Source organism: Idiotropiscis lumnitzeri, chromosome 7, assembly GCF_059441095.1.
Source record: "Idiotropiscis lumnitzeri isolate Australia: NSW breed Sydney's pygmy pipehorse chromosome 7, RoL_Ilum_1.0, whole genome shotgun sequence".
NCBI lineage: Eukaryota > Metazoa > Chordata > Actinopteri > Syngnathiformes > Syngnathidae > Idiotropiscis > Idiotropiscis lumnitzeri.
The window spans coordinates 851122-878135 of NC_142397.1; the positions used below are offsets into that span (position 1 = coordinate 851122).

The 27014-nt window shown below is 47.7% G+C and overlaps 1 protein-coding gene across 5 annotated transcripts in view; it reads left to right on the plus strand.

Moving 5' to 3' along the window:
• Positions 1 to 27014, plus strand: part of robo1 (roundabout, axon guidance receptor, homolog 1 (Drosophila)) — a 164228-nt gene that overhangs the window by 60970 nt on the left and 76244 nt on the right. For all 5 annotated transcript variants that reach the window (XM_088300858.1, XM_088300853.1, XM_088300857.1 and 2 more), the window contains one exon: positions 7503 to 7829. In XM_088300858.1, coding sequence (XP_088156984.1) covers positions 7503 to 7829 — 327 coding nt within the window. The remainder of the gene's footprint in view (positions 1 to 7502; positions 7830 to 27014) is intronic.

Here is a 27014-nt window from a genome sequence, read left to right on the forward strand (position 1 = left end):
GAACGTGTGTGTGAAAGCTGGATAAAAGGGCAGCTGTTCACAATGTCGTAATCTATCTTATCGTTCATGTTTTGAAAGCAAGAAACATAACTTGTTTAGACAACAGACTCTGTAAAAAAAAAAAAACAAAGAAAAGAAAAAAAATAGCCAAAGTCCACCACTCATGACATCTCTTTAACCGGACATCTGATTGGCTGATGCTGAAAGACTCCCAGAATGCTTTGCAGTACTTGTTTTGTGTTATTTTTCTTTCTTTTTGGGTATATGAGCGTCATGAGAGCCGCATGTTTTGTGTTAATTATATTTGTTTGTTTCAATGTTTGCTTGAATGCTGTTCAGTGATGGTTTTGGTTTTGATTTAAAACCGTGACTCGAAGGCGTGTGGCGATTAGTGACATCCCTCCCCTGACATGGACAATCTCAACCTGCTAATATCTGACCAATGGAGGGCTGTGCTGTCACAAAAGCTGCTTTAGCACCTGTGGGATTACTAATGTAACCAATTATGACCTTTCTGTGCAACTTTTCTCAAAATATGAGCTAGCATGCTAGCTAGTGGTACGCCCGGCGTATGTGTTAAATACAGTAATTACATACACAACTGAGACTGCGCCCGTCGTGAAAATACGGCGAGCGTTGATGGAGGTTGACGCGAGCCTCCTCTCCTGATGAGTCACTCTAAAAAACGCCGGGCGTTGAAGGTGCTAACCTGCAGGGAGGCAACGCGGCTTGTTTATGGTGTAATCAGCACGTTTGCCAGCTCTTTATCGCACATGACAAATGAGTCGCGGGATGATCCGAAGGGACGAAGGAAAGGCACCTACGGACGCGACAGCTGTCCGAGAATTCATTACGCCAAAGGCCAAAGCAATGAATTAGTTTGTCAGCGCTCTCAAATATGAAATAATGTGTTTAATGTGCAGCTGTCCTTTAGTGCCACGCTTGGGCTAACCGGCCACCAAGCGATTATTGTAGAGCGCCACAAATAGATTGGATGGCGCCGTTAGTTTCATGGCGACACATCAAACTTTGATGACACGCACAATGAGGAAAAATGATTTCTTGCGCGGCTTTGCGTTGCCCATCTGTCTCGCGTATTTGGAACACCCTTGGTAGCAATCAAACCAAATCTCAAAGTCAAGCTGACCAAGATTGGCCAAAAAATGCCCACTTTGAACAAGAAATTTCTCAAGAACAGTTTGTCGACAATTGTAAAGGATGAAGAATCTGGCAAATTGACGATTTCTTTGCAATTGAAGTTGCGAAGATGACTTTGAAACGTGCCTTTTAAATTTGTCCACTCGCAAATCAAGGTGCTACTGTTCTCGCGTGGAATCTGGTTGTTGTAGTCAAGGTGACGCTAAAATCGATTTTCGCTTCCTTATTGAGAGCCAATCTTCGATTAGCCAAATTTCTGGATTATTTCCGCTGACTCTCAATGAATAAACTGAATTTAGGTGAACTCTGTGTTGCCCTCATGACGACCAGAGCGTGACTTTCAAGTCTGAGGGGTTTGGGATGGCCGAGTGGTCTAAGGCGCCGCGTTCAGGACCCAGTCTCCCCAGGAGGCCTGGGTTCGAATCTCGAATTTCCCCATTGTGGGACTAATAAAGGGCAAATTATTATTATTATTATTATTATAAGTTCAAAATATTGTCGATTTGCCAGTGCAGTGTAGCGCAGGTCGTATTTAGCAATTAGCATTAGCTAAAAAAAAAACAAGGAACTTGAACCATTTTTGGAATTGGACACGTCGTGTGAGGTCGGGTGAGAGCAGCTCATTCTGTTGGAAGACAAAGAGATGAGGAAGGAAAGAAGCCGTAAAGATATCCATCAGCTCTCGGCCCTCGGCACACGTTCACGCCGGCGGCTTTAATCCTGCCCCGTAGCGCTGTGACCGATAGCCTTGCGTTAAGGCAGTCAAGAAGGGGGACAAATTCCGTGTGCCCAAATGCTTAAAAGGCCGCCTCGTCGGTTTGATACTCGATGGATGTTGCCGTCTTTTCTCCGCCCTCCCTTCGGCGGTGTCCTCTGGCGACTCGGGTCAAACCCCGAGGGACACGCCCTCTGCTCTTATCGACGCCATAAATCCCTCTTAAGTCCCCTAATCACACATTAATGGGCCCTGTAGATATGCGGCGCTCTCCTGCGCAGGGCATTCCTTATCAGCGGTCCATATTGCGTATCTGCGGGACTTCTGACAGGTGGCTCCAGCTCCTGGCGGAGGCGCGCCTTTTATGAGAGCGTTTATGATGGAAATGAAACATTTTACAGGGCAGAGATGCTGTGTTCCGGTCGTGATCGGGTTATAGAGCCTTTCGTTTCCGCCTGGCAATAGTTACCTATTCCAGCGCCCCTAGTGGCCTCTGGCGGTACTGCGTACCCGTAGGAATGAAAATAGAATGTTCTTCAATGTCACAACTAGGAAGCATATCCTTGTGTTTGGACAAAACTTTAATTAGAATGTGTGCGGTGTCGGGCAAAAAAAAAAAAAACATTTTCATATTTTTCATCTTGTGGCGCCGTCCCCGAAACGAGTTTTTTTCTCTCGTTCCCATTTCACATCAACAAGTCACTCGCTTTCTGTTGAGCAGAAGTGCTCTTTCAATCTAAAAAAAACAAAAAACAAAAACAACATTTTCTGAGATGTTTCATGGTACCGGGAAGCAGATTGTACTCTTGAGAGGCGTTGTCCTTCCTGAGCCAAGGTAGAAGATCTTAAAAAAAAAAAAAAAAAAGTCATTGGACCCGAACCCATGACTGCAGCTGATCCGTTCTTCTTTATCCTTTTTTTTCTTTCCTTCTCCTTTTTCCTGTTGATGACTTCAGCTGAGACTAATTAGCAAACGCTACAAGGCGCACGCTGTCGCTGGAGGGCCTCGCTTCGCTTTTAATTGCACGTCGGGTCTTGAAGGGACGACCCCGGTTCTGACAGAGTCGGCTCGCTCAGTGTGCGGTCTTTTTTTTTTTTGATTGGTTACCTTCATCTCTCAAATTGCAAAATAAATGTAAAAGTTCACCTTGCGGGACTGATCAGTGTGGTGTAGTTTACAAAATCGGAGACCAGTTCGGTTCCATTTTTCATTTTCCTTGAGACCATTCTACATCACATGGTTTTATCTTATTTATCCCGATCTGGGTTTTATTTAAAAATAACTTGGAGGCTTTAGCGAGACGGGTCGGTATCTGGTTCCGGACCCTGGCGGTCTCCGCACTGGCAAATCTACTCAACACGCGGCGGTCGGACTTTCCACTCTGGTCAACTGCGGCTTTTCTTAATGAACTCCCTCAAGTCTCCTCTTTCTTTGACTTTACGTGCGAGCGAGAGCGTGTGGTGGGCCAACTCAGGAACGCTCCGCCGAGTTGGAAAGCAGAATCTTTAGCCCGAGGCCTCCATCGATCGGTTCCTCACAGTTCGAAGTCCCTGCGGGTAGGCTGGCTGTTGCATGAACGAGCGAGGGGAGGAGGGGCCGTCCAAACTCCGAAGGCGGGCTTTTGGAAGCAGCCATGGAAAAGAAAGGAGGAGAAAGAACGCAAGATGCAGATCGCATGTCTCGCATGTCGTTTCTCTCTTTGCACCTGTACAGCCAGCAAGGCATAGGACCATCCTTCACGCTGACACCCCCCACCCTTTCGCCCACCCCCTCCCCCGGCGAGAGGTAATGGTGCTGAAGTAACCGAGGTCACTCAGCGGGGGCGCCAAGTGAATTCAATCAAGGAAACAAAGACATTAGAAGCGCTTTGTGTAACGGAGACCAAGCATCCAAACGCGTTCTCGCAAAGGCGTCGGCCCGAAATTTGGAGTTTCCAGGTCCTCTTGAAATGGAATCGATTAGTTTCATTTTCATTTTCAAATCCGTTTTGAGAGTCTTCCCCAATTGTAAAAAGCTCAACGGATTGCGTTGTACTCAAACTCCAAAGTGTAAATCATGAAAGATATTTTGACCATTTCGAGGGCGCCTTCAAGATGGCTCCCATATTTGGCAAATAATCGTCGATAAAAATGGATGTCACTCAATTGTGAGTTTTTTGTCATGCCAAGTTTGTTGTCTCGTCTTAAAACAAATGTCCAGCCAATCATTTCTGCTATTTTTTGAAGTCCTGTACTGGATTGCCCCCAAACCGCAAAAATAAAAAGTGAAATTTGAAACTGATGGCACAACGTTAAATTTCCAATTTTTGGTCAACCGACGCAGGCATTTGGGGGCTACGCCCCGCCGAAGTTTCCGAAAAAAACAGCGACTAACTCCTTATAGCTGCTAAACGAATAAATGACATCTCATTTTAGAGAACATGTGAGATGACATTTGGTGAAAAATGTTGTTGAGCTCACGTGAGCCTCAAAAATCAAAATGTGCACCAATCTTCGAAATGGAGATTTTGTAGATTTGGAATCCTTGTTGAATTCCGTTTCCAACAAGACCGGATTTGTGAAGATTGACGCAGCAGTTCCTGAACTGCAAACGGCCACGCCCCTTTTTGCTGAAAATGTCCAAATCCGGCGGGCCGGATTTGCCCAAACGCCGGCTCGGATTGACCTCGTATTGGAGATTTTTATGTTGTGCCATCACTGTCAACAAGTTCAGAAAGTTTCAATCGAATGAAAATCTGCTTGCTTCAAATCTTTTCTGCGGAGATGAGTTGTTTTCATTTTGTGGGGAAAAATAAATCAAACAAACTCAGACCTGGACCAACAAACCTGTCGTTTATTTGCGTCGCTCCGAGAAAATTGTTCGGAGGAGGGCTGCGATGTCGTCATCGGCAGTCCAACAACAGCCCACGCGCGGCGGCCGCCACATGCGAATAGTGAACGGCGCCCCGGCAAAAGCCCAAACTTCAGGCTCCAAATTACAGAGGAGCGATCTTCAATCGGGGGAAAGGGGGAAGCGAGCGGTGGCAAGTTATTGGCGGAGCTCTTCAAAGTCCTCTTTAATAAAACATCTTTGCCGGCTTGGTGAGGGGGCGGCGGCAGCGGCGGCGGCGGCGGCGTTCTCGCGCCACACGGCTGGAGGGCGGCGCTGCATCTTACTGCGTGGCGGCCGATGGCAACGGGCTACAAATGGACGTTAATGAATCCAGTTGTGCCTTCAGATCGCTCCAGCGCAACTTTTTATGAAGCCTCTGCGGCGTCGTTTACGTTTCCTCATCACGGATGCTTGATATTTCGCTCTTTATTCAACGAGATGTGGTGAAACATGGCCCGAATGATGTGGAATTGGATGGATGGATTTTCAAGAAGTCTCGTTTTCCATTTGATGTTTTTTTTTTGTGTGTTATTTGTTCCAACTGTGCAGATGAACTCATTGACTGCCAGCTCAGGTGAAACGAATGGACTTTTTTTTCTTTTTTTTTGACGTCTATACCCGTCAATGGCAGTGAATGAGTTCATGAGCGTTTACATATCAAAATCCCCAAATTAGCCGAGCGCTGGTTTCCATCGGCGTCGGTTCCTTTGTGATCTGAAAAAATGTGCACTCTGTGTTGGTCTGAATTGTTTGCGTCGCAAAAAGAATCGAGAAAACCTGAGAAAAACTTGAGAGTTCTTTGGACTCTCTTGGACATTGTTGTGACATTCTGGAATTATGTTTTGCCCTCAAGCTCTCTTTTTTCAGTCTCAGAGGGAACTTGTTTCTCTCTGGAACTCGTCAGCCTAATTCAAAGATTTGAATTTGACGCCACCGTCCATTGAGTTTGCCGATATTAATAGCGACTGCCTGGCCGAGTGTACGCTGACATTTTTTCCAGCGTCGCGGCCATGCATTAGGACGAATTGATAGAAAACACATGGCGTGCGTGTGCGGTGTTGCATGAAAGGCGACTCCCAGCTGCCAGAGAGAAGAAAAGAAAAAACATTGAACAGTATTTGATGACGGCTCTGATAATAATTCTGCCTCCTAAGTATTGTGGCGGTGCGCTAACGACGACGTCGCACCTCCTTGTGTTGAAGTGATGAATCGTCGTGCGGCGCTGTCCCGAATTATGCTGACGACTTGGAAATGTGTGGCAACCACAATAAAAAGATGCCTTCCTCGGCAGCAGTAGTTCACGGGGGGGGGGGGGGTTTAGTTGGTGGGACAGGGAGGTAGTGTGGCCGGGTAAATGAAATGCGAGCCTCCAATTAGAGCGGACTCCTTTTAATTGGCGTTGAATGTGTTTCAAAGGCCAGAGTTGGCAGATATGGCAACGTCCGGGGGGGGGGTTCTACTTTTGGCGACTCTTATGACTGGAAACACCACCAGGAAGCTCATTAGCATGCAAAGCAGCTGACGAGTCGGCGAGTCATTTGAGCCGAGGTGTCGCCAAGCCCCTTCGCTGTGGTTTCACTTGAGCGCTTCCTTTGGTCACCAAGCGCGCATCCTCGTCTTATCTCTTATCACTTCATTTCCTTTTGCCTTCAAGGTGCGCCGCCTTTGCCCTCTGCTGCGCCGTTTGATCTGCGAGGCGCATGACCGGCGTCTTATCAAACGGGCTGTTTCTCTAATTAAAGGTCACGCATCGGTATGATCGCCCGCACGTTGTATTCAAATTCATCTCGGGTCACTTTCTAGTCGGGATTTGTTATCCGTAAAAGCTCGCAACATTTGTGGACCACAGATTTCAAACACCCAAAATGTTTCAATATTACATCAAGAGATTTTGTTTTTATTTAAAATTTCGCCTCTGATGTCAGATTTTTGTGGCAATATGAAATTTGGTACCTCTGTCTACAATGTCTTTTGGAAAGACAAACTGACATTTTGTCTTCAAGCGGCCATTTGAGTCATTTTTGTCTTTTTACAGCAGATTTTCAAAGAACGATACATTGTACCAATTTCATCAGATCGCTACTAAACTTAAGCAAACCGGACACACGGTCACCCTTACAAAAGCTTTTTTTTGTTGTTGTCGTCATTGAGCTCAGGTGCTTGACGACCAAACATGAAACCCGGAAATGTGAAAGCGCAGCTTAACAAGGTCAACTCTTGAAACGATAACCATTCGCCGATTCTTATCAACCTTTCCGTTTCCAAACGTGTCATCGATTAATCATTACATTCAACAATCTCATCAGCCGACGCTTTGGTGCATTATACATTCGACCGACTTGAGAATGTTCAGTCACAAGCGCTTAAAGATCAACACGCCTCCATGGTTGATCCTGAGTTTGTTTCACTGATGAACACGTTCGTTGCGACGTACCAAAAACATCCAGAGGGGGAAAGTTTTACGATGGCGTTCTGTGCTTGTGGTGTTATTTTCAGGACTATAGAGCGCCCCCTTCTGGTGAAATAAAAGGCGTTATATTCGCTGGATGGTTGAAAATCGAGGAAAAAACTTGCGGCTTAGGGTGCGCAAAATACGGTAGTTCCTTGTGTGCCGTTCGTAAAAAGATAAAACCAGTTCAAACGGCATCTTCTGGTATTGTTGGCTGTTTCCTCCAAAAACATGAATGAATGAATTTATTACTCAAAGTAAGCTTTTCCAAGCAAATTGCTCAACGTTTTGACTTTGTGTGCCTCCAGGATCCCGTCTGCGGCAGGAGGACTCGCCGCCCCGGATCGCGGAGCATCCGTCCGACCTGATCGTCTCCAAGGGCGAGCCGGCCACCCTCAACTGCAAGGCGGAGGGCCGGCCCACGCCCACCGTGGAGTGGTACAAGGACGGCGAGCGGGTGGAGACGGACCGGGACGACCCGCGCTCGCACCGCATGCTGCTGCCCAGCGGCTCGCTTTTCTTCCTGCGCATCGTGCACGGGCGGCGGAGCAAACCCGACGAGGGCTCCTACGTGTGCGTGGCCCGCAACTACCTGGGCGAGGCCGTCAGCCACAACGCCTCGCTGGAAGTAGCCAGTAAGTGCAGCGTGCGGTCTTATGTGCGCCTTCGGGGCTTTCTGCTGCCACTCCGCTTTCTTTTCTGGCATCAATGTGCTCATTGAGTTGGATAATCTCAGGATGTGTTTGGCCCAGTGGTCTCCATCGGCCCGCGGAGCCTTTGGGGGGCGGTGATCATTCCAGGGTGAGCGCTCGTCTACAAGGACCCTTAGTAGGTGGTCGGGAGCCACAATGGGAACAAAAGCCGTTCTGTTTTGGCTCCTCCGACTTCTGCTGCTTGTTAGTGAGATCGATATGAAGTTTGAGTTTTTTTCATCTTGAACCCATAAGAAGTCCTTTGAATGTCGCCACTCGTGTGTGCGCTTTAAGTGATATATCCTCTATACGCTATGTATGTCATCCTTTTTTTTTCACGAGTTTGCCTTTTTAAAACAGCTTCAGCCTTGACTGAACCGTCCCCCATTCGTCGGCTCTCCGATCCGCTCGGCCTATCCCGGCTGAATTCGGGCAGGAGGCGGGGCACATCCTAAACGGGAAGCGCTCTATTCCAAATTGTTATGTTTCAATAATTATTCATCAGAAATACACAAATGAAATCCATTATAACGCAGAGTGAGATTTTCAGAGGAATTTCTTTTGTAAGCCGACAAGATGACATTTTGCGACATGCTTTCAATGGCGAACGCTAGCGCCATCTGGTGGATCTATATAAAAGAAGGAATGTCGTTGTTTTTTGTTTTTTATTTTGACATCGCTTTGCCTGATTCCATCAATTGTACCTGGCAAAGTTGACCGATATTCATTTACCACGGGAAAAAAATTCATTTGAATGTTCGGTCCGTTTCCGATGAACATATTCTTCCATGCGCGTGCGTGTGTAAGATTCTGCAAAGGTTTGTGTAGCGAGCGGGTCGTCAGTTGAGACGCTTTGTGTTCCCCGCGCTCTCGACGGTTCGCGTGAAGGCGCGGGAGCGGTCCGGCTCGGATATCGAGCGTTCCTCGAGGCCCGTCACCACCTCCGTCGTTTGTAATCTAACGTTTGAGGTCGCTGAGGTGTTTCTGCGTGTTTTCACCATGAAAAGTGTTGCATTCCAGCTGCCGGCCATAAATGGAGCAACATGAGACCCGACCATGACAAAAGATTTGTTCAAGTTGACTGAAATGGCGTCGGAGGGAACATTTGGTCACTTGCTCATTTAGTTTGGTTGGAGTGGCAGGCGTTGATTGGGCTCAGTGGAGTTCCCGCAAATGTGAGAAAGTCATGTCAGAAAAGATCCATTTTGCTTGTCAGTTTGCCCGTTTCCACTTTTTCTTTTTTTTTTGAAACATTTTAACCACATAAACGCGACGGATGGGTGATGTTAAATTGGACTTTTCCTCATTTTGTGGTGGCGGAGTGTCGCAACATTCGACCAAACGCAAGCGCCCACTCTTGGCAGCAAAACAATTTTGACCCAAAACGTCGGCTCCTTCGGCAGCAGCTTTGTTCAAAGTGCGCGCTCAAAGTCGCCGTTCCAACTTGCAAACCTTTGCTTGTTTTCAGGCCGCTAACGACCAGCTTCGATGAGCCGGTCGGCGTGTTTTTCTTTTCATGTTGGACAGAAACGCTTTGACGTTGTCAGCGGAATATTCCTTGTCAGCTCTCTCGGCAACATTTCTGCTCGCGCGATCTTAACTCACTACCAGCCCAGGAAAAAAAATAATAATCTTTGACGTCTTTAGCCGTCAATGGTAGTCAATGAGTTCAAAACATCTCCCTTGGACATAAATCACATCCGATGATGCTGAAATGTGCTTAAGACGCCTTTTGTGTAGGTCAAGCTAAGAATGACACGTGTGCAATGTTTGTGTCAGGGATGGATTTTGTCATGTAGAGGAAAAAAAAAAAGCGCGTCTGTTGGCAGTCGCTCAACTGCGGGCTACTTGATTCAAACCGACCTCGTAATGACAAGCCGCCGCGATGGCGCTGAGCTTCTCGCCCTCGAGAGCAGCGCATGCTTAGCTGCACATCATCAAATGGCGGCGCCGGTCGAGATGGATCGCCCGCGCGCGCCACCGCCGGCCCGGCCTGGCCCGGCAACGCGATCGGCCGCCGCTTGATAAACGCACAAATAATTGGAAGAGTCTCATCTGACATTGCAAAAAAAAAAAAATAAATGAATAAAATCTCCAAGGAAACGTTTTAAGGAAAAAGTCCTGATGATAATCTTTTTAGCTTGACTTGACACAAAATAGCGTCCGGAAGGTGGCACACGCCAGGCCAGCATTTTCATACTTGAAAATGAACAAGTTGGCACGACTTTTCATTCTTGGCTCGCTTCCAAAACTCCGAGTTGAATTTTTAAGAGGATGTTATTTTGCTTTTCTCCGACTTGTTAACACAACGCAAGTTTCAACAAGTCCGGTTTGGCCCGCCCGTGTTGGATGGGTGGCGGGCCGCTAAGCCACTTTGTTTTGTTAATCATTAAACGCGTTTATTCAGTGGATTTTGCAAGCCCGCTTTGATGCCTTTTAACCCGGTTCATGTTTGCTTTGCGCGTTCAAACGTCGCTGAGATTTGAGCCTCGGCTTCGGAGGGGCGAGCCAAACGCATCGGACCCGTCTGCCGGGCCGTCACCTGGTGATATTTTGCAGCCAGTTGAAACTAACATTTAGCCGACTTGAAAGCAAGCAAACTTCCGGCCCAAATTTTAAAACCAGAACCTCAGAACTGCCGGGCGAGAATATTCCATGATTTATTTGCTCCGACGTTTGGTGCACGCGCAGACGGGAAGGTGAGGTCATCAGCGGCCGATAACCTCTTTTGGGTCAGGATCGGCTGCCGGCCCGACTCGCCTTCACTAAATCCCCCAAGCGGTTGCGTTTGACTTTTAGCGCCGCCAACAGTTTGAAGTGAAGCACGCTTTATTTGTTCCATAAAACTCAATGGCGCTATCTGATATTGATCCCAACGCCGCGATCGCCCTCCTCGCACGTCGGAGGTGAGGAGCGGTGGGCGTCGGTCATGCCGGTGGCGGATGTGTTGAAGGAGGCGGGGTCAGTCGTGACAGATTCATGGGGTCGTGTCTACGGCTGCACGGTGGAGGACCGATGTTTGACATGGCGGCCTGACGACCTGCCACTGCTCTCAGCCCATGCGTGACCCCCCCCCCCCCCCACCTCCGCCTGTTGTCTCTCTGGACGACCTGAAGAAACCGCTTCATGGCCAAGCGTCCAAATATTTAGACAACTTGAATGCCATGTTGTCCGTCTCGTATGACTCAAAATTCCCAAGTAGGAATTTGTTCCGAATGGCGACTTTAAGTTGAAATTTCCCGGTTGTATTTTGTTCTGACAGATGTCCACCCGATTTTTTAATTTTAATTTTTTTTTTTTTCGTGCCGGGGGGGGGGGGGGCGTAACGTAAAATAATTGAGAAGCACTCGTATGTCGTGTCCCTCAACAGGACGATTTCAATGTGCCTTCGTCAAACTAGCACCCACATCGAACTCTTTACGAGTTTCTAATTGTCACGTATTCCCGATGCCAACGGCAAATATTTTCGAAACATTTTACGAGTCGGATAGCGAGTCAGTTTCGGAGGCTCGTATTTGCGTTGAGGCCTGGATTCTTCGTGGCTCCGCCCGTTTGGGAGGTTTGTCTCGATGAAATTCTATTTTGAAAGTTTTCTTTCCCGAAGGATTCGTTGCTCATCGATCACGTTGAGCTCTTCCTTGTGGCTTTTGCCGCATTCCGGGCGAACAGAGAAAGTCAAATGAAGTGAGTCAGATGCAACGTAAATGGAAAAAAGAAAGACGCCAGCGAAGCGGCGGAAGCGGCCTTCCGTCCGATTGGTTGGCCGGCCGGCGAGCTTTCGTGCCGGCGAGCTGCCCGGCGATTTGCAGGCTCAGCGCCGGCGGTGATTTGCTTCGGGTTGGTTCACAGCAAATTGGTGCAAAAGGCGCAGTCGGGATCTGCTTCATTTGAGACGTGGACTTCCCGTACGCACACTCGCAAACATACACACACACCACAGACTGTGCTGGCGGAATGTAAAAAAAACGCCGCCGCTCTGTGTGTGTGTGTCCACAACGAGTCACCCGAGCACTTCTTGGCATAACGTGTTGATCTTTTGCTGAAATCTCGCTGCGGTGTGTTTGCAGTTCGCCTCGAAATGACGAGTAGATGGAAAAGTTGCTCATTTGATCTGCGGCCGCATGGAAATGCCGCAAACGCATTTGAGTGTTTTTCAGGGTCGCAAATTTAGCGGACACTCGGGGCCGTTTGCTCAGATCGATGCGCTTCGTGGATGCAATTCTGTTTTCGCTCGATTGCTCGATCGATTAAGATCCAAATGTCACAGAGTGACTTGGATCTTTTTTTTTTTTTGCTGCATCAATTGACCCTTAAAAGCCCTTTTAAGTTGGACCATGTTTTGATGACACTTGCGCTGCCCAAGCGGCGAGTCAGCGTGACAGAAAAAAAACCCCGATTTCTGGAGCGCGTTTGACGACACGGCCTCACGTGCGCGTTGCTTCGTATTGGCGGCTCGACGGGAGATGGGACTTTTTTCTTTTTTTTTCTGTGTTTTTGTTTTTGTCAGGTGAAAACAAGCAGGGAAGGAAGCAGAGTTTGGTGACATAACAATCACATTTTGCGTATGCCTTCATGTCGTTGGGGAGCGCTTGCCCTAGTTTGCAGAAAAAAAAAAAAAAAAGCTAGCTTGTTGTTGTTGAGCTTCACAGCTGAGGAACATTTCATTTTTTTCCAGTGTTTGCAGCATGTCGCATTTCAGTCAACAAAAACTGACAAAATAACTCAAATTAAAATTGAAATAACTTTTTTATTCACGACATAAGATAAAAACTAAAAAGATTTAGGGAAATGAAAACTAACGGAAACTACATTTTCATTGCAAAACAAACCTCCACCGTCGAGTTGATACTCTTCAGGAGAGCGCCACTGCCAACTACTGGAGCGGAGGTGCAATTACACTTTGTTGTAGTACGGCGGGGAAAAAGGAGCTGGTGTGTTGTTGGCCTTCCCAAAGTGACGTCAATGTCAAGCTCGGTGCTCCACCCAACTTTGGCAGCCTAGAAAGATGGTGAAGATTGTAGCTCCGCCCCCTTCCTCCTCCACCACCGCACTTCCTGCTCGTATCGTCTGCTGGGATGAGGACTAGCGAGCAAAAGACAAATGAAGGGGGGCACCTTCTGGTGGCATCAACATCTGCCTTTGTGGGTCCCCCCCCCCCCCCCCCCCCCGAGCCCGTTTGGTGTGATCGATGTCGCTGGCGTGCACAATAAGAGGCGAGTGATTCAGAGGCTTTTCTTCTTCTTTTTTCTTCGCTTTCCCGTCTGCAAGCATGTGGGAAGCAGCTTTTTGCCGACTGATTGACTGAACGTCTGCGATGACGACACCCCCCTCCCCTTCGACCCCCCCTCCCACCTCACCGCCCCCAATGGAAGCTTTTGCATCACACGATGCGCTTAAGAATTCAAACCGCAGCTTGTGTGTCCGAGAGCTTGGTTGTCTTGAATTTTTATTTCTTTTTTTTCCTCATTGCAAGCGCGACTGCTTATTCTTTTTCGCTCGTAATCTTTGCCTGCGGCGTTGCGGTTGTGATGGAAGCTTGCTCCCGGGACAGCCAAGTACGATATTAACTTTGTCAAGTGCTGGTCTCGAGCAGATAAGATAACGGATGAGAGCGCTCAAGAGCCGCGGTGTCTCGTACGAGCACTCGAGAGGACTTTTGATACGGCGGCATCGTGGCTCCGCCTCTTCAAGCCGGCACGACTCACTCAACCGCGTGTCGTATTCTCGTGATTGGAGGCCGCGTCCGATGAACGTGTGTCCCTCGCGCTAATCTTCGCTCCTGACCCGCTTATTACTCTTGTAAGGTTTTACACGTCTTTCCACTGCAGTCTGTTTGCCGGTCATGCGACCGGGGCGGACACGCTCGGCTTATTCCGACCTGCGTTAAGCCTGCCGAGCTCCAAACCTTCTATCGCGCTTCTTGATCCGAGACGGCGGAGTTTGGTGGGGATTAGCAGACTTTGGAACTTTGGGGATTTTCAGACACGACCAATTTTGACCTCATCTTTGCTACCGATTGAAGCGCACGGCCAGAGTTTCGCAGCAGGCCTCCGACTTTCCGCCGACGCCCTGCCGTGAAGTCGACATGGCTTACGCAACAAATGTTCACACGTCATTACTTCTTTGAACGCGGCGCCTTCTGGCCAGGACTTCCACGCCGCTTTGCGTCAACGGCACCGACACCTGGCCATCGTAACCATGCACGTTTGGCTTCCTGCAAGATTCTCGAGTGTGTCTGTGGGAATTTTCACTTTTGTGAAGTTCGCGGTCGCGGATGTTGGAGCTGAGCCGGCCGGGCTCACAATCTGAGGTCAAAGCTGCTCAAGTTCTTCCCAAAGTAACGTAAAGTGTGAATCTTAGTGATAGAGAGATATGCTTTTGGTTTCAGGGCCGATACCGATTATTGGTCATGGAGTTCGATGACCGATACTTAAAGCCGATATTCGTTGGTTGATAAAAGGGGTCAAATGGCGTCCCAATTTTGGAAGACTAAATCTCCAAAACTTGACTGAGTTAAAATTCCTTTCAGCACGTTAATTAAACAACTTTATTGATTTCCAACGCTTTTTTTAGTTCTTAGAAAATAGACAACTTGGTTTTAAAAGTCGTACAAAAAGTGCTTGCAGCTCCCAGACTCAGCTGCATGTCCAACAAATATCTCTTTAAAGTTTACGACGGCAAATATTTTCCTTTAGTCGTGAGTTGGAGTAGACTGAAATTTAGACAAATTACCTTCCTCTCCCATCGTGCGTGTGACTCGAGGTGATAAAGCAAACAGGCAGCTTACTGCTGATTGGCTGCTACAAGGAACCAATCCGATAGAGCTGTGGGCGGGACAGTCTGCTTCTGCAGGCAAGGTCACGAGCACAGCAGAGAGAGAGAGAGAGAAGTGTGCCGCAGCGAGCCAAAATAAACCAGCGTTTCTCGGCCTTGAAAGTTAAAAAAAAGGCAAAATGCCAAATATCAGGTTGAGAATCGCTCTATCACGAATAAATTAGATTGAAGTTGAACCGAGTGTCCAGTCGTCCTGGGAAGCTTTGATGGGTCAAAGATCACCGATCCCCCCACGAAATTAGTCCCGCATCCATCTCCTGGTGCTGTTGACGGCGTTGTTGACGCACCTCAGGTCGTGCACGCGGCCTGCACATGAGCGAGTGTCGAAACGGCCACAAACAATCTCAATTCAACCATCGGCAGAATGACTCATTTGAAAAGAACACATCCACTCTCACCTCCTCCTTTGTGGGACTTTGACCTTTGTGAACCGGGTGCGGCGGCGACACAATAGGCCCTCCTCGGCGTAACCGTATCGCGCCGAGGGGTCGGCTCCAGGGACAGACAGGGGGACGTCATGTGTAAAAGGAGACGAGCGCAGAGAGGCTCCTTTTAGAACGGAGATGCTGATAAGTGTTCCAAAGAGCTGACATCGGAGTTGCAGAGGCCCGCCATTGTCTGAGCGGCGAGCTGCTGTTTGGCCTTGGGGAGGGCCAGGGGGCCGGGGGGGATCATCGTAGTCCTAGTAGTTGTAGTGGCGGCGGGGGTACGTGGGGAGGGGGCGGGCGATGTCTATTGTCAATTGCAGTCATCTTTCACTCTCTTGATCCACCTTGCGCTCGTGTCGGGTTCTCATCTGTCAGCGCTGCCTCGGCTCCAGTTTGCCGATTGGCTCTCGTTTGATGGATGAAACGGAAAGCCTTTCCACAACCGAGCGTTCTCGTCTTAAAATAAATCGCCTGATCTAGGATAGACTCGATGAAAAGCAAAGTTTTGCCGCACATCCAAATTGGGATGTTGCGACCTTGGCGTCCCTGGTGGGCCTCGCGTCAATTATCATGCATCACAGGTAGATGATCTCCGGAACGTCCGGTCCGCTTCACCGTCGCCAACGGGATTAGCCGAGAGTGCCGACTCGGCAGGCGGCACCAAAGTTAATTTGGCCGGCAGTTTGGAGCTATAATAGCTTATTGATTGCTTGACAGAGACGCAAGAAGCAGCGTGCGAGGGCGCCGTGAGCGGAGGGAATAAGTTAATCAGCGCTCAGCGTGTTGCCGGCCGGGCCTTAATCACATCACCGGAGACGACGGCGAGTCGACCGCAGGCCGCGAGCGAGACGCTGGCTTGGTTTTAGCCGCGCAGAGCTGATCTCCATCTGCCACAGCGGCACGCGGATTGTCTGCAAAACATCAGCTCAGCGCCCCATTATTGACACCGCGATTCCCCGACAGCTGCTCGGGACGTCGCTCACTTCCTTTGTCTGCTCGCGGGACCTCTCCCGTCGTGCGTGTGACTCGAGGTGAAAAAGCAAACGGGCAGCTTACTGCTGATTGGCTGCTACAAGAAACCAATCAGATGGTGCTGCGGGCGGGACGATCTGCTTCTGAAGGCGAGGCCACGAGCACAGCAGAGAGAGAGCGAGAGAAGTGTGCTGCAGCGAGCCGAAAATAAACCGGCGTTTAATTCATCGGCCTTGAAAGTCAAAAAGGGCCGATGCCGCGAATCGGTCAAATATCATCAAATATAGAAAACAGCATGAATGGGTGCAAGATTTGCTAACACAAAGAAGGTTATTTAGCTACACCAAAAAACAGAAAAGGTGTCCAGTGTTCATGTTATCGTTTTTGGGGCACAGCTGTTAGTTGTTCTGATAGAGAGGCAGTTGCGTCAAGCGGAAGCACCAAGAGGCGGGTCGTCGTCGTGTGGCGAGAGACAACCTGGAACGAGCTGAGCCTTCACGTGAGCGTCACCGCGTGAGCAGTGGCCGACCGCAGGAAATACGTGACCTTGCTGATCGAGTTTGTGTTTCGACATTCAATAAATGTGCCTCGGCGGTCGAGGCTCTCTCTGCCCACCTGCGAGGGCATTTCAGTAAAAAAAAAGTGCAGATTCCCGCAAAATAGCAAGCATTTCCATGACAGAAAAGGAGATGCATTCCACAGGAGATCTACGAGGTTGCTGGGCCCCGCTCGGTGAACCGTGCGTGACGTCGCGGGCCAACTGGCCGCTAACCTGCAAAGTCGGCGTTCTGCTTTCATTTTAGTCAGAGAGAGGAAAGAACGCTCCCACGTTTTTAGACGCTGGAGAAGAGCCATTAGCCATTAGCCATTAGCCATTAGCCGAGGGCGCTAGTCAGCACTTTGTTGAAGCCTTTGCCGCGAGAGCTTCGGCTTGCGGCTCAACTTGTGCTTTGATACGCCAGCTCGGAGGAAACGCGGCGGCGCAACATCTGGAACGTTTTTACGCAGAGTCGAAACCTCGTCAGGTCTCATCGCTGCGTCGGCACTCCAGGTACAACTCGTAGATGACGGTACAAAGTCAACGTGATTAAAAGTAATTGCACATCACGTGGGTGCTTCTGAGGTCAGACGGGGACCAGAATGAAAAAAAAAAAAAGAGAAGAAGGAAGACGCGTGGGTTGAGATTCTTTTGGTAGGCGGGACTGGTGGCGGTTTGTTCTCTGCCGACGGCCGGAAACGTTCACGCAATTGCCGTGCGGTGCGCACGTGCGCCTTCGGAGAATATGTTGACGAGCGACACCTGCAGAAATGACTTCCGTTCAGATCAGGAAACCGAAGCGAGTGCATTGAGTTGAACTGCTTCCGTTTTGAAATATATCGAATTACGTCTGAAATCGTCTTTTATGGGAGAGCGAAGGAAAATGGCGATATTTGGAATTTTGCGAAATTCATTCAAATGTAAATTGACCCAAAAAAGTCATCGCGTCACATCCTTTCAAACGGAGTCCAATCGTTCCACCGGCAGCTCGCAAACCAGATTGAATCCTCTTTTCCGACTGGCCCCGCAAAAATAAAAAATAAAAACAGAAACGAGTGACAATGAACGACGGCCCGCCAATCCTGAATTGAAAAAATTGCGTCATCACTGAGAAATGGAGCAAAATATGGCGACACGTGAAACCAAAATTTTGGCCTTTTATTTAGCCCGTTCTCCACGGCCCACGTAAATCTCAAAGAAAATATGAGATCCAAATCTTCCAAAAAAAAAAAAATGCATAAAACGCCTGCAGAACCAAAGCTGGCTTTGTCCCGGTTCCGTGTCCAAGTGGACCATTCTCCATCCTTTGTCCACCCATCGCTTCCAAATATAACGTCAATGTTTGCACGTCGATTCCTGTTCCGACAGTCGAAAGGAAGACTTTGGAGCCGAGTTTTCCTGTTGGCACAGCGTGTTTGTTGAACCTTTTTTTTTTTTCTGGCTGATTTGCCTTTGTCCCGCATGCCATTGACGGATCGGACCGCAAAAGGGCCTATCAATGCCTCGGGAAAGCGTTTTTTTTTTTTTTTCTCTCTCTTCAAACTGCACAAAAGTCAAAGAAAAGAAAACAAGGGTGTGTGTTTGTTGACCTTGTCGGCTTCACTTGGCCACCACCGAAGCCTTTTCCCATTCAAAGTGGTCAACGGGAGAACAAATGGGACAAAACAGGGTCGGCATGTCGCTTTTTGGGCTTTTTGGGCTCCGTCCACGTGTTCTCTTCGTCCGTTCAGTCGCGTCGTCCGAGTAGCACGTCGCTTTTGTAAGCGGAGGACTGGAAGAGTTGCCGCTAAATGAAGCGAAGGCCGCTGTTTGCGCTGAGCAAACACGACACGGGCCAACATGGCCGAGCGAGCCGGTCATCGGGGACGCTCAAGACGCCTTTTGTGCTTTCGTGAACTTTGAATGAAACCTTTAAATTTGCTCTCCAATTAGAGACAAAGCTTCAAGTCACGCCAAACTAATGTTGTCACACGGCCTAACTAGCTCAGTGCTTCTCAATTATTTTCTGTTACCCCCCGCAAAAAGAAAACAATTCATGGGGGTGACGGCCCCTCCGTTTGAAAAGCACCGGACTAACTGAATAAAGTCTCTCGATAGCGATACGGCAGACATTTGAGATCTGAACATTTGTCGACAAAAGCAAACAAAAAAGCTTCTCTGGCAGCTGCTGGAATTTGAAAATGTTTCCCAGATGAACAATTTGCATGGATGTGTGAAAATGAGCGCAGGTTTCTCTTCTTTCTTCTGATTGATGACGTCGGCCGTTTGCGCACTTCATCATTTCCTCGGTAGAAAAATGGAAAACGTACTCGGAGGACTTATTGAGTCATTTGTGTGACGCGGTGCGCAAGTCTTCTGTAATAATCGCCAGATGAATTGTCCTGCCAGACTTCAACTGGAGCTCATTTCTTATTTTAATGTCCACTTTTGACACCAAATTAGCATATTGTTGATATTAGTCTTTCTTCTTTTTCAATGACGACCAGACGAATCGCCGTGCTTCTTTCTTTTGGGAGGAATGTTCTGAACTCTGCACGACAAGGGGAAATTAGTCTCTTTGAAAATACCGACGGCATGTTGCCTCGTTTTATTTTCTCGGACGGGTTTACATGCGACCTTCGCGACTTGATGTCGTTTTTATGACTCTGTTGTCCTCTCATTGAATTTTTCATCTTGAAAAACATTTTTTTTTTTTTAGCAGATGTCAATTGAGTTTAAAAAAAAAAGTTGAATTTTTCATATTTTAACACTAAAAAATTTGTTTTAAATTGTAATATTACTTTGAGATTTTTTTTCCAATAAATCAGTTTTGTTTTTATAAGAATAATACTTTACTTTCCCGCGATACCATTGTTTTTTTTTTTTAAAAACAAAAACCATATTCTCTTTGCTTTTATAGTGCCGTGACGCCCCCCCCCAAAAAGACAAACCTCCCCTTGATTTGCATATTAAAGCATCCCATTGGTTGTTCTCCAAGTTGTCTCATTTTCCCGTAACAGATTGCGTTCGATCTCCGAGGCTGCGCTTTATTGATGGATGTGAGCCGAATTGAAACGCGAAGGATTTTCTTTGAAGCTGCACCTGATCCATTCATGTGGGAAAGCTGAGGTCACCTTGATTGAGCCGCGAATGCTCGCCTTCTCGGATGAAAGCGCCATCCGCATCCACTCGCCAATCGTCTTTTCTTCCGCCGCGCCGTCTGAATCAAGACGACGGGGCGCGCACTTGCAATCTCATCATCTGTTAACGTCGTTCCGTAATGGCCATGAAGGTTCTTTCAAGTTGGTGATTACGCTTCCCGTCAGCTCGCGCATTTCATCGTTAAGCGTGTTGACATCCAACTGTTTGTTCCTTGGCGCTCTCGCCAACAATTTTTAGGGCTGACTTTGGGGAAGACCAAACTGGAATCAAATCAGTGCATTTGATCGAACATTTTATCTCCCAAAATGTCTAAGGATGACCCGCTGCAAAAAAAAAAAAATAATCCATAAAAGTGACGAAATAAGACAACGGGAGGGGAGAGAGCGAGAGAACCACACAAGATTTAATTTCTTCAAATATTTGAATTTTCTGCAGGCGTTCATCCTTACAAAAAAACAAAACAACTTCTCGTCCTCCTCTCTGCATATGACACTAGTTTTAATATACAGTAAAATGATATGATTTATGCAAACCATCAATTCATATTTAATCGGAAAAAAAAATCATCCTGATTTGTTTTTGACTTTTCAACAATTTTTTCCAGCGTTTCAATTTGGGTCGATCGGAACGGTTGAGGATGGAAACTGTCGGGAGCCGCAAAGATTCACTTTTTCCCATAAAAAGCAACGCTGCGCTTTTAAACTCCCAGCTGACATCAAAAAGTCGCATTCCCTTTCATGGCCGTGAGATGTTCCTCCCCTTTTCTTGCCGTCCTGGTTGTCATCCCATAAATATATACAATTTGCGCATCAGCTTTAGCATAAAGTTGTCAGGCGGCCTCAAAACATTTTCCTTTTGGTTTGTGGTGCCGAGCCAAATAACAGCGTCCGCTGGTGTTTTTGTGATGTGGAGCTGCGCGTTCAACTTATCTTTAGCGGCGCTCGTTGTTCATTCAGCTTGTGCGTGTGTATCGCGAGACCGCACGACATCCCGCTGACATATCGGCGTGCTCCAAAGTCGGGGAAAAATTTAGGCCCCAACTCAAGTTTTTGCCGATCGACATGAACCTTTTGGGGACGTGTGCGTGCAGAAAAAAAATAGTCTCCAGGATGCATGTCCAAAAATAGGATGTCGGCCATTTTGCTTTGAAGTCCGACTTTGACAAATTCCTCTCGAGGCTCAAATTGTTGAATTGACAAATTCTTTGCCCACGTTTGACATGAAATTTGGTGTTTTGGTTGTTTTGTCTTTCTTCTGTCCTCTGACCGTCAAGAACATTCTTCCCTTGCTAACTCGTCGTCTTTGCGTTTGCATTCTACAAAACTGCGATGTTGTGGATGAATATTTCCCGAGCGACATCAAGGTGGAATTCTGAACTCGAGCGTCGCGGCGTGTTTGCATTCCCTCTGTTCGCTTTCCCGGCGTGGACGGCGTTGCGCTCGTGTTGGATCTCTGCGAGGTGAGATAAGACTCCAACGGGCCGCTAATCCTCTCGCAGCTCGAGCGTCCGTCCGGTGTTGGAGAGGAAAGAGATGGATGGACGGGAAAGAGCCGACGTTCAGGAAAAAAAAAAAAAATGACTTTTCCGTGTGAGTAAGACGGTGAAGTCATGGGAAGAGGTTTGCCTCGCGAGATTGGCGGCTTGAAGTGGAAAGTCATTCCGTTACTTTGGCAACTTCTCATACTTGAAATCGTTTTCTTTGGTTTCGTCGTGGCTTTTTATTGTGAATGAAAGTAAGAATGCCACACATGCTGCCTTTCCGCGTCACAGTGGCGGGACGAACATTTCATATCTGGGCCTTCAGTCGAGTCCGACTTGAATCAATCCCCCTCGTAATGTCATCGTTTCTGAAACCGCGGCCGACAAATAATGAACAGAAAGACACTTCTTGGACGAGCGAGCTTCTCTTGAAAGGTCCGACTTGAAAATGGCCTCGCACTTTTTTGTGGTTTCAAAAGCAAGATTATATTTGACATTTTCAAACAGTCGCCGGTGACGACTTTGGGGCGTGTTGATTCCGCATAGCGCTGCCCCCTCCAGAGTGAGTATCCAATCACAAAACGCGTTCATCACTTTCAGCGGAAGGCCAGCGAGAAGGCTGACTGTAACCAACTCGTGATCTGATTGGCTTTGGCAAATGTCTATCAATTCTGAAAGCCCCCTTGAGACACAGAAGAGACGCCCGCACGGTTTTATCCGAAGGCCTCGGACGAATCGTGCGTGTTGTGAAATCTGCCTGGCAACACGAGCGAGCTGAATTCTGATTGGATAAAAACTCTCACCTAAAAATTCAACACTAGGATATAATACGACATCAATGTGAAGAATATGATCAGGATTTCTTGATTATGTTAGGCCAGCAGAGAAGGTCTTGACCGCCCACCACCGGTTGCTTGTTGGTTGTGTGGCCGAGTACATTGACAAGAGTTGTGCAATTGTTCTGGTATATGCGGGTTTCATTTTTTTTTCATTAAAAAAACAAAAAAAAAAAACCCCACAGGATCCGATTTAATTTCAATCGAGCTGCCTTTCATTGTCAGCCACGTGAATTTCACGACTGCGCTTATTTCTGGACGCCATCGCAGGAGACGTGATGCAAAGTGAGACGTGCGAGAAGGAAGTGCATGTGAGCTTTCAGTTGGCGTGTGTGCGCACGCTTCTATTCAGATGCAAACCATTTCATATCGTCAGCATGCCGCGATTCATCGGGGAGAGTCCCCCCCATTCCGACCCCCCGTGCCCCCGTCCCCGTCTCGGCTGCCGACAGCTTTGACCCGTAATTGGCTAATGGACTTAAACGTATCCGGAGCTGCACACGGACAATGGCACAGTACGTCTCTTTGTTCACGAACCCTCAAGTGGTTGTGACGTCATCAATGCTAAGATCAACGAGGCTAGTTCTTCATAAAAAAAAAAATAAAAACAAATATTGGGCTTGTCCAAAAATTTTTTTAATGAAACTTATGCTGCTACAAAATCATCATCATCATCATAAAAACACTTGGTCACCCGTTGCTCGGCAACATTTGTGCCTCGTGCTTACCTTCTCTGACGGAAAACATACATTTGATCGCTCTTCTGCATGAAATATAAAATGGGAAAAAAAAGAAAAAAGTTTATGACAAGGCAAGTTTCGTTGATTTTGATCGCACATTTCATATAACATCATTAAATATATCAAAAATGTATGTATATAAATTTGAAACTGATAAAGGCACAAGCCACGTTGCCTCCTCGTTTCTAGTGATCGGAATTTTTCACCCGGGTCGTTTGCAGGTGTCCCTAATGAAAGGTCCGGAACATTGTTCCGGAACTGAGTTTTTCTGAGTTTGCTATTTTCAGCTTTTTACACAAACGAAAAATGTGGACTGTGAACTCAACTCAACATACAACAGACGTTGGCTGTTGACAAAAATGTTGAATAATTGTTCAGGAAATAAAAGACTTCAGGCTGTCTCTTGCCACTCCCACTTGAAGTTCACCGAAAAATGAAACAAAGAGAATAATATTTGAAACAGCAACGGACTTTGTCTTAAAAAAAAAACGACAAGTGAGTAAATCACAACGGCATTGCGTCGTCATAAAACTTCAAGCAATGGATATTTGAATACAAGTGGTGCAGCAACACATGTAGACCCGCAATGTTACAATACTCACGGGCATATATTCTTTATCCTGTGCGAGGAATGCCGAAAATGAGTTGACTGAGTTGCTTGTGACCATCATACAGTATAAATATACTACACTGCCCTCTGGTGGTCACGGTGCACATAACGGGAGACACAGAACAATATCCATAAAATTGAAGCAAAAAAGGTGACATCATAGTGATTTTATTTTTATTTGCATAAACTGAAAAAATAAATTACCAATAAAGGTCCAACACGTTATTCTGTCCCTTTATTTTTTTCCCCCGCGCTTAAGTACTATAATGTTGCAAAACGACACGGGTCATTCTAATTATTCATTTGCATACTAATGAAATAAGCAGTTTGCAAAAAAAATAAATAAATAATCTGACAACAGGCCCCAAATGTCCCCCGGGCCGCAGTCTGGACACCCGAGAGGTATATGCAAATGACTTTTTGGCCCGTGTAAGCAACTCCCGCCTGTGGCGCCTGTCATCACTCGGCATCGCGACAGCAAGCTAATTGGCGACACGGCGGCGGGCGTAAACATCGATCCGTCAGTAACAAGGTTGAGGGAGGTCACGCAGACGTGCGCGTTTGCGTGACCTCCTTGCACCTTCCATCCCGCCTGAAACTTTGGACATTTGGACGACAAAAGGTGGGCCCGTCAGACGGCACCTCCTCCCTGAAGGAAGGAAACCGTCAAACATTTCTCTCTAATATCCAGCGACTGTTTTCCTGTGCTTTTATTTTTTTTTTGTTGGGACTATTTTATTTCAAATTGATATCACAATTTCTCTATGAATCCGATTTCCTGCATTTTGCGGCGCGTTTTTCTCAATTTGCGAGACCAGTTGTGCCAATCCGGCACCGTGAAGTCGTAAAGCAGCCGAGATCACGCGGCGTTTTAGGTGCGGTTCTCTCTAATTGAGCCTGACTGGACCCCCGATGTGCCCCTCCTGTCTGCTTTCCAGACCCGCCCCCACACCCCCCCCGTGCTTGATTGAAACAGCATAGCCGCCGTGATTCGACTCATTTCTGTTTATTTATGCGGCCCTTTCGCCACGGGATCGGGTCCCCGCGGAAGCCCCGCCCCCCCAATCATGGCGACTGGAATGTGCAGCCCACATCATGATTTCTGGTGTTGGCATGAGCCGTCAATGCGCCTCTTTGCCGCTTTTCTGCCTTCGGATTCTCCCAACGTGCTCGGCATCTGGCGGCGGTGCAACGTTTCCAACGTTGATGCACATCAAAAGTCCGCTTACAAGCCGGCGCACACTCGGACGTGTTTCTCCAGAACGAGGCCTCGTAAACCAAGCCGACAGTGGCCTGGTGTCCGTTTCCTGCGTGCGGGATGTTGGCGGGTGAAACTCGTTGCTGCGCTCTCATTGGCCGAGCCTCGCCGAGCGACTCGCGGATGGCTTATATTCAAACTAATCCGGTGTGTAATTGAATATTAGTTAAATCCTCGCCAATACTGCTGAGATTTGACCTAAATCTGACCGCATGCAGTTGGAGGACGGCGCCCCCCTCAGGCGGCGGCACTACTTTGCTTCCTTTTTCATTAGTCTTTGCTTTTCATCTCGGATTCTATTGAAACATTTGAACAAAGACTTTGGGTGCGCTTTTTGCTGGCTTTTTAAGAACTATTCGTTCGGGGCTCGCTTGAAACTTGTTGGGCGAGCAAGTTTGTCTACCTATCCGTTTTACGAACAACTTATCCTCACTCGGGTTGTTTATGTATTGTAAAAAAAAAAAAAAAAAATTGGGCAAAGTTTGTCGCTCTGTGCTCGCGGGACCTCCGCTGTAGTGGACGTGACTTCCTGTGAAAAAGCAAAGAGGCATCTTACTGCTGATTGGCTGCTACAAGTAACCAATCTGTGGGTGGGCCAATCTGCTTCTGCGGGCGGGGTCACGAGCACAGCCGTGAGAAACGTGTGCTGCAGTGAGCCAAAATAAACCAGCGTTTAATTTATCGGCCTTGAAAGTTAAAGAAAGACAGATGCCGAAAATCGGCAAACTGTCAAATATCGCGGCGGCTTGCTTTACGCTACATAACGAGGGAACGATAAAACGTCGTTTTGGGTGCCTCCGATGTAACCTGAAAAGTCTTTTAAGGGGTTCGGGTGCACTTTGTGTTGCTGTTTGATGACGAAAAGCGTCTTTTTGGGCGAACACCCCCGCCCGTTGACTTCAATTTAGGGATGTTGTTCATTACGGCCGAAGTATCGAGTCGCGCTGCGTCGATGTGTGACGGATGACTGCAACGTTTTCCTAAACGCCACCGAGAGACGCCTTGATGAAGCGTCTCTAATTAAAACTCTGGTTTCCTGCTCGTCGTTTTGCTTTGCCCTCTCGGGAGCCGGACAAATTGCGTTCATTAAGTCCAGCTCGCGTTTTCACGCTTTTTGTGTGCGTGTGTGTAGCTAATTGAAAGGCCTGTTTAGGAAGTATCGCTTAGTTTGCGTTTCCGTCAATGTGAGCGTGCGGGCGATTCTATTTGGGGTGACTCGCGTGTTGGCCGAGCGAGCAAAGAAGCTGCAGCGACGCAATCGCGTGTTGTTGCTTTTAATTGCCTTTGATTTGGTGGCTGCCTTCGGATGCCGCCTCCTCCTCCTCCTCCTCCTCCTTTCAGCGTCGCCTCAGTCAGCCTTCAAGTCCAAACCGCTCGGCAGTAAAATTAGATTTTATGATTTGGGGTCATTGCCGCTTCCTGGGATGAGTTCTGAATGCCTCGCTGGAGGAAACGGCCGCAATGTTGGCGCTGCCACTTTTCAAATGACAAGCTGAAGCATGCCAGCCTTTTATGAAGGAGTGCTTATTTTTTCCGCATCGGTTTGTTTCAACCAAATGTTGTTTTTAGCATATTTTGTTTAGCGTGACTGAAATAGAAATTTTGCATGACTTGCCAATGCACGCATTTTTGAGACGCCGATCTTTTCATGTCGTCCTTGACCCGAAAACGATATTTTTGCTGCGTTTGAACGGCGCTTTCAAAGTAGACCTGCTTCAAAAACTTTTGTGTCTAATTGCTGAAAATGGCTGCCCATTAAAAACTCCGTCCGAGTGGCACAAATTTTTGAGAAGCCTTCTTGAAGGATCATCTTTGCTTATTTTGTTATTTGAAATGAGGAACGACACAACCGAAGCGCGGCCCCACTTGAGTCGCCGGGAAGGGCGAGCAAGCGAGCGGACATGATGGATGGACGCATGCGGCGACGCGACATCACGCTGTCAGCAGGGGGGCCGCTTCGGGGGCGACGCGGGAAAAAGTTGGGTGAGCGCGACGTTGGGAGTGCGCAAATGTGGCGCAGCATTAGGAACAAAAAGGTCCAATGAATTCTGGGTTTGCCAACGGTACAAAAAAAAAAAAAATGAATCAAAGGTCTTGCGCATCGGTTCTGGTGGCGTCGACCTTTAAAGCTCGCCATTCCCAGCAGACAAAAAGCGCCGCCGCTGTGAATAGCGGTGACGGGAATAAGCGGCAAACCCGAGGCCGGGGCGAAAATGAAAGGAATCCTTGTTTTGTGTCCCTCGACTGGATCAATGGTGCCTTTTTTTTTTTTTGGAGGCCAGTATGATGCT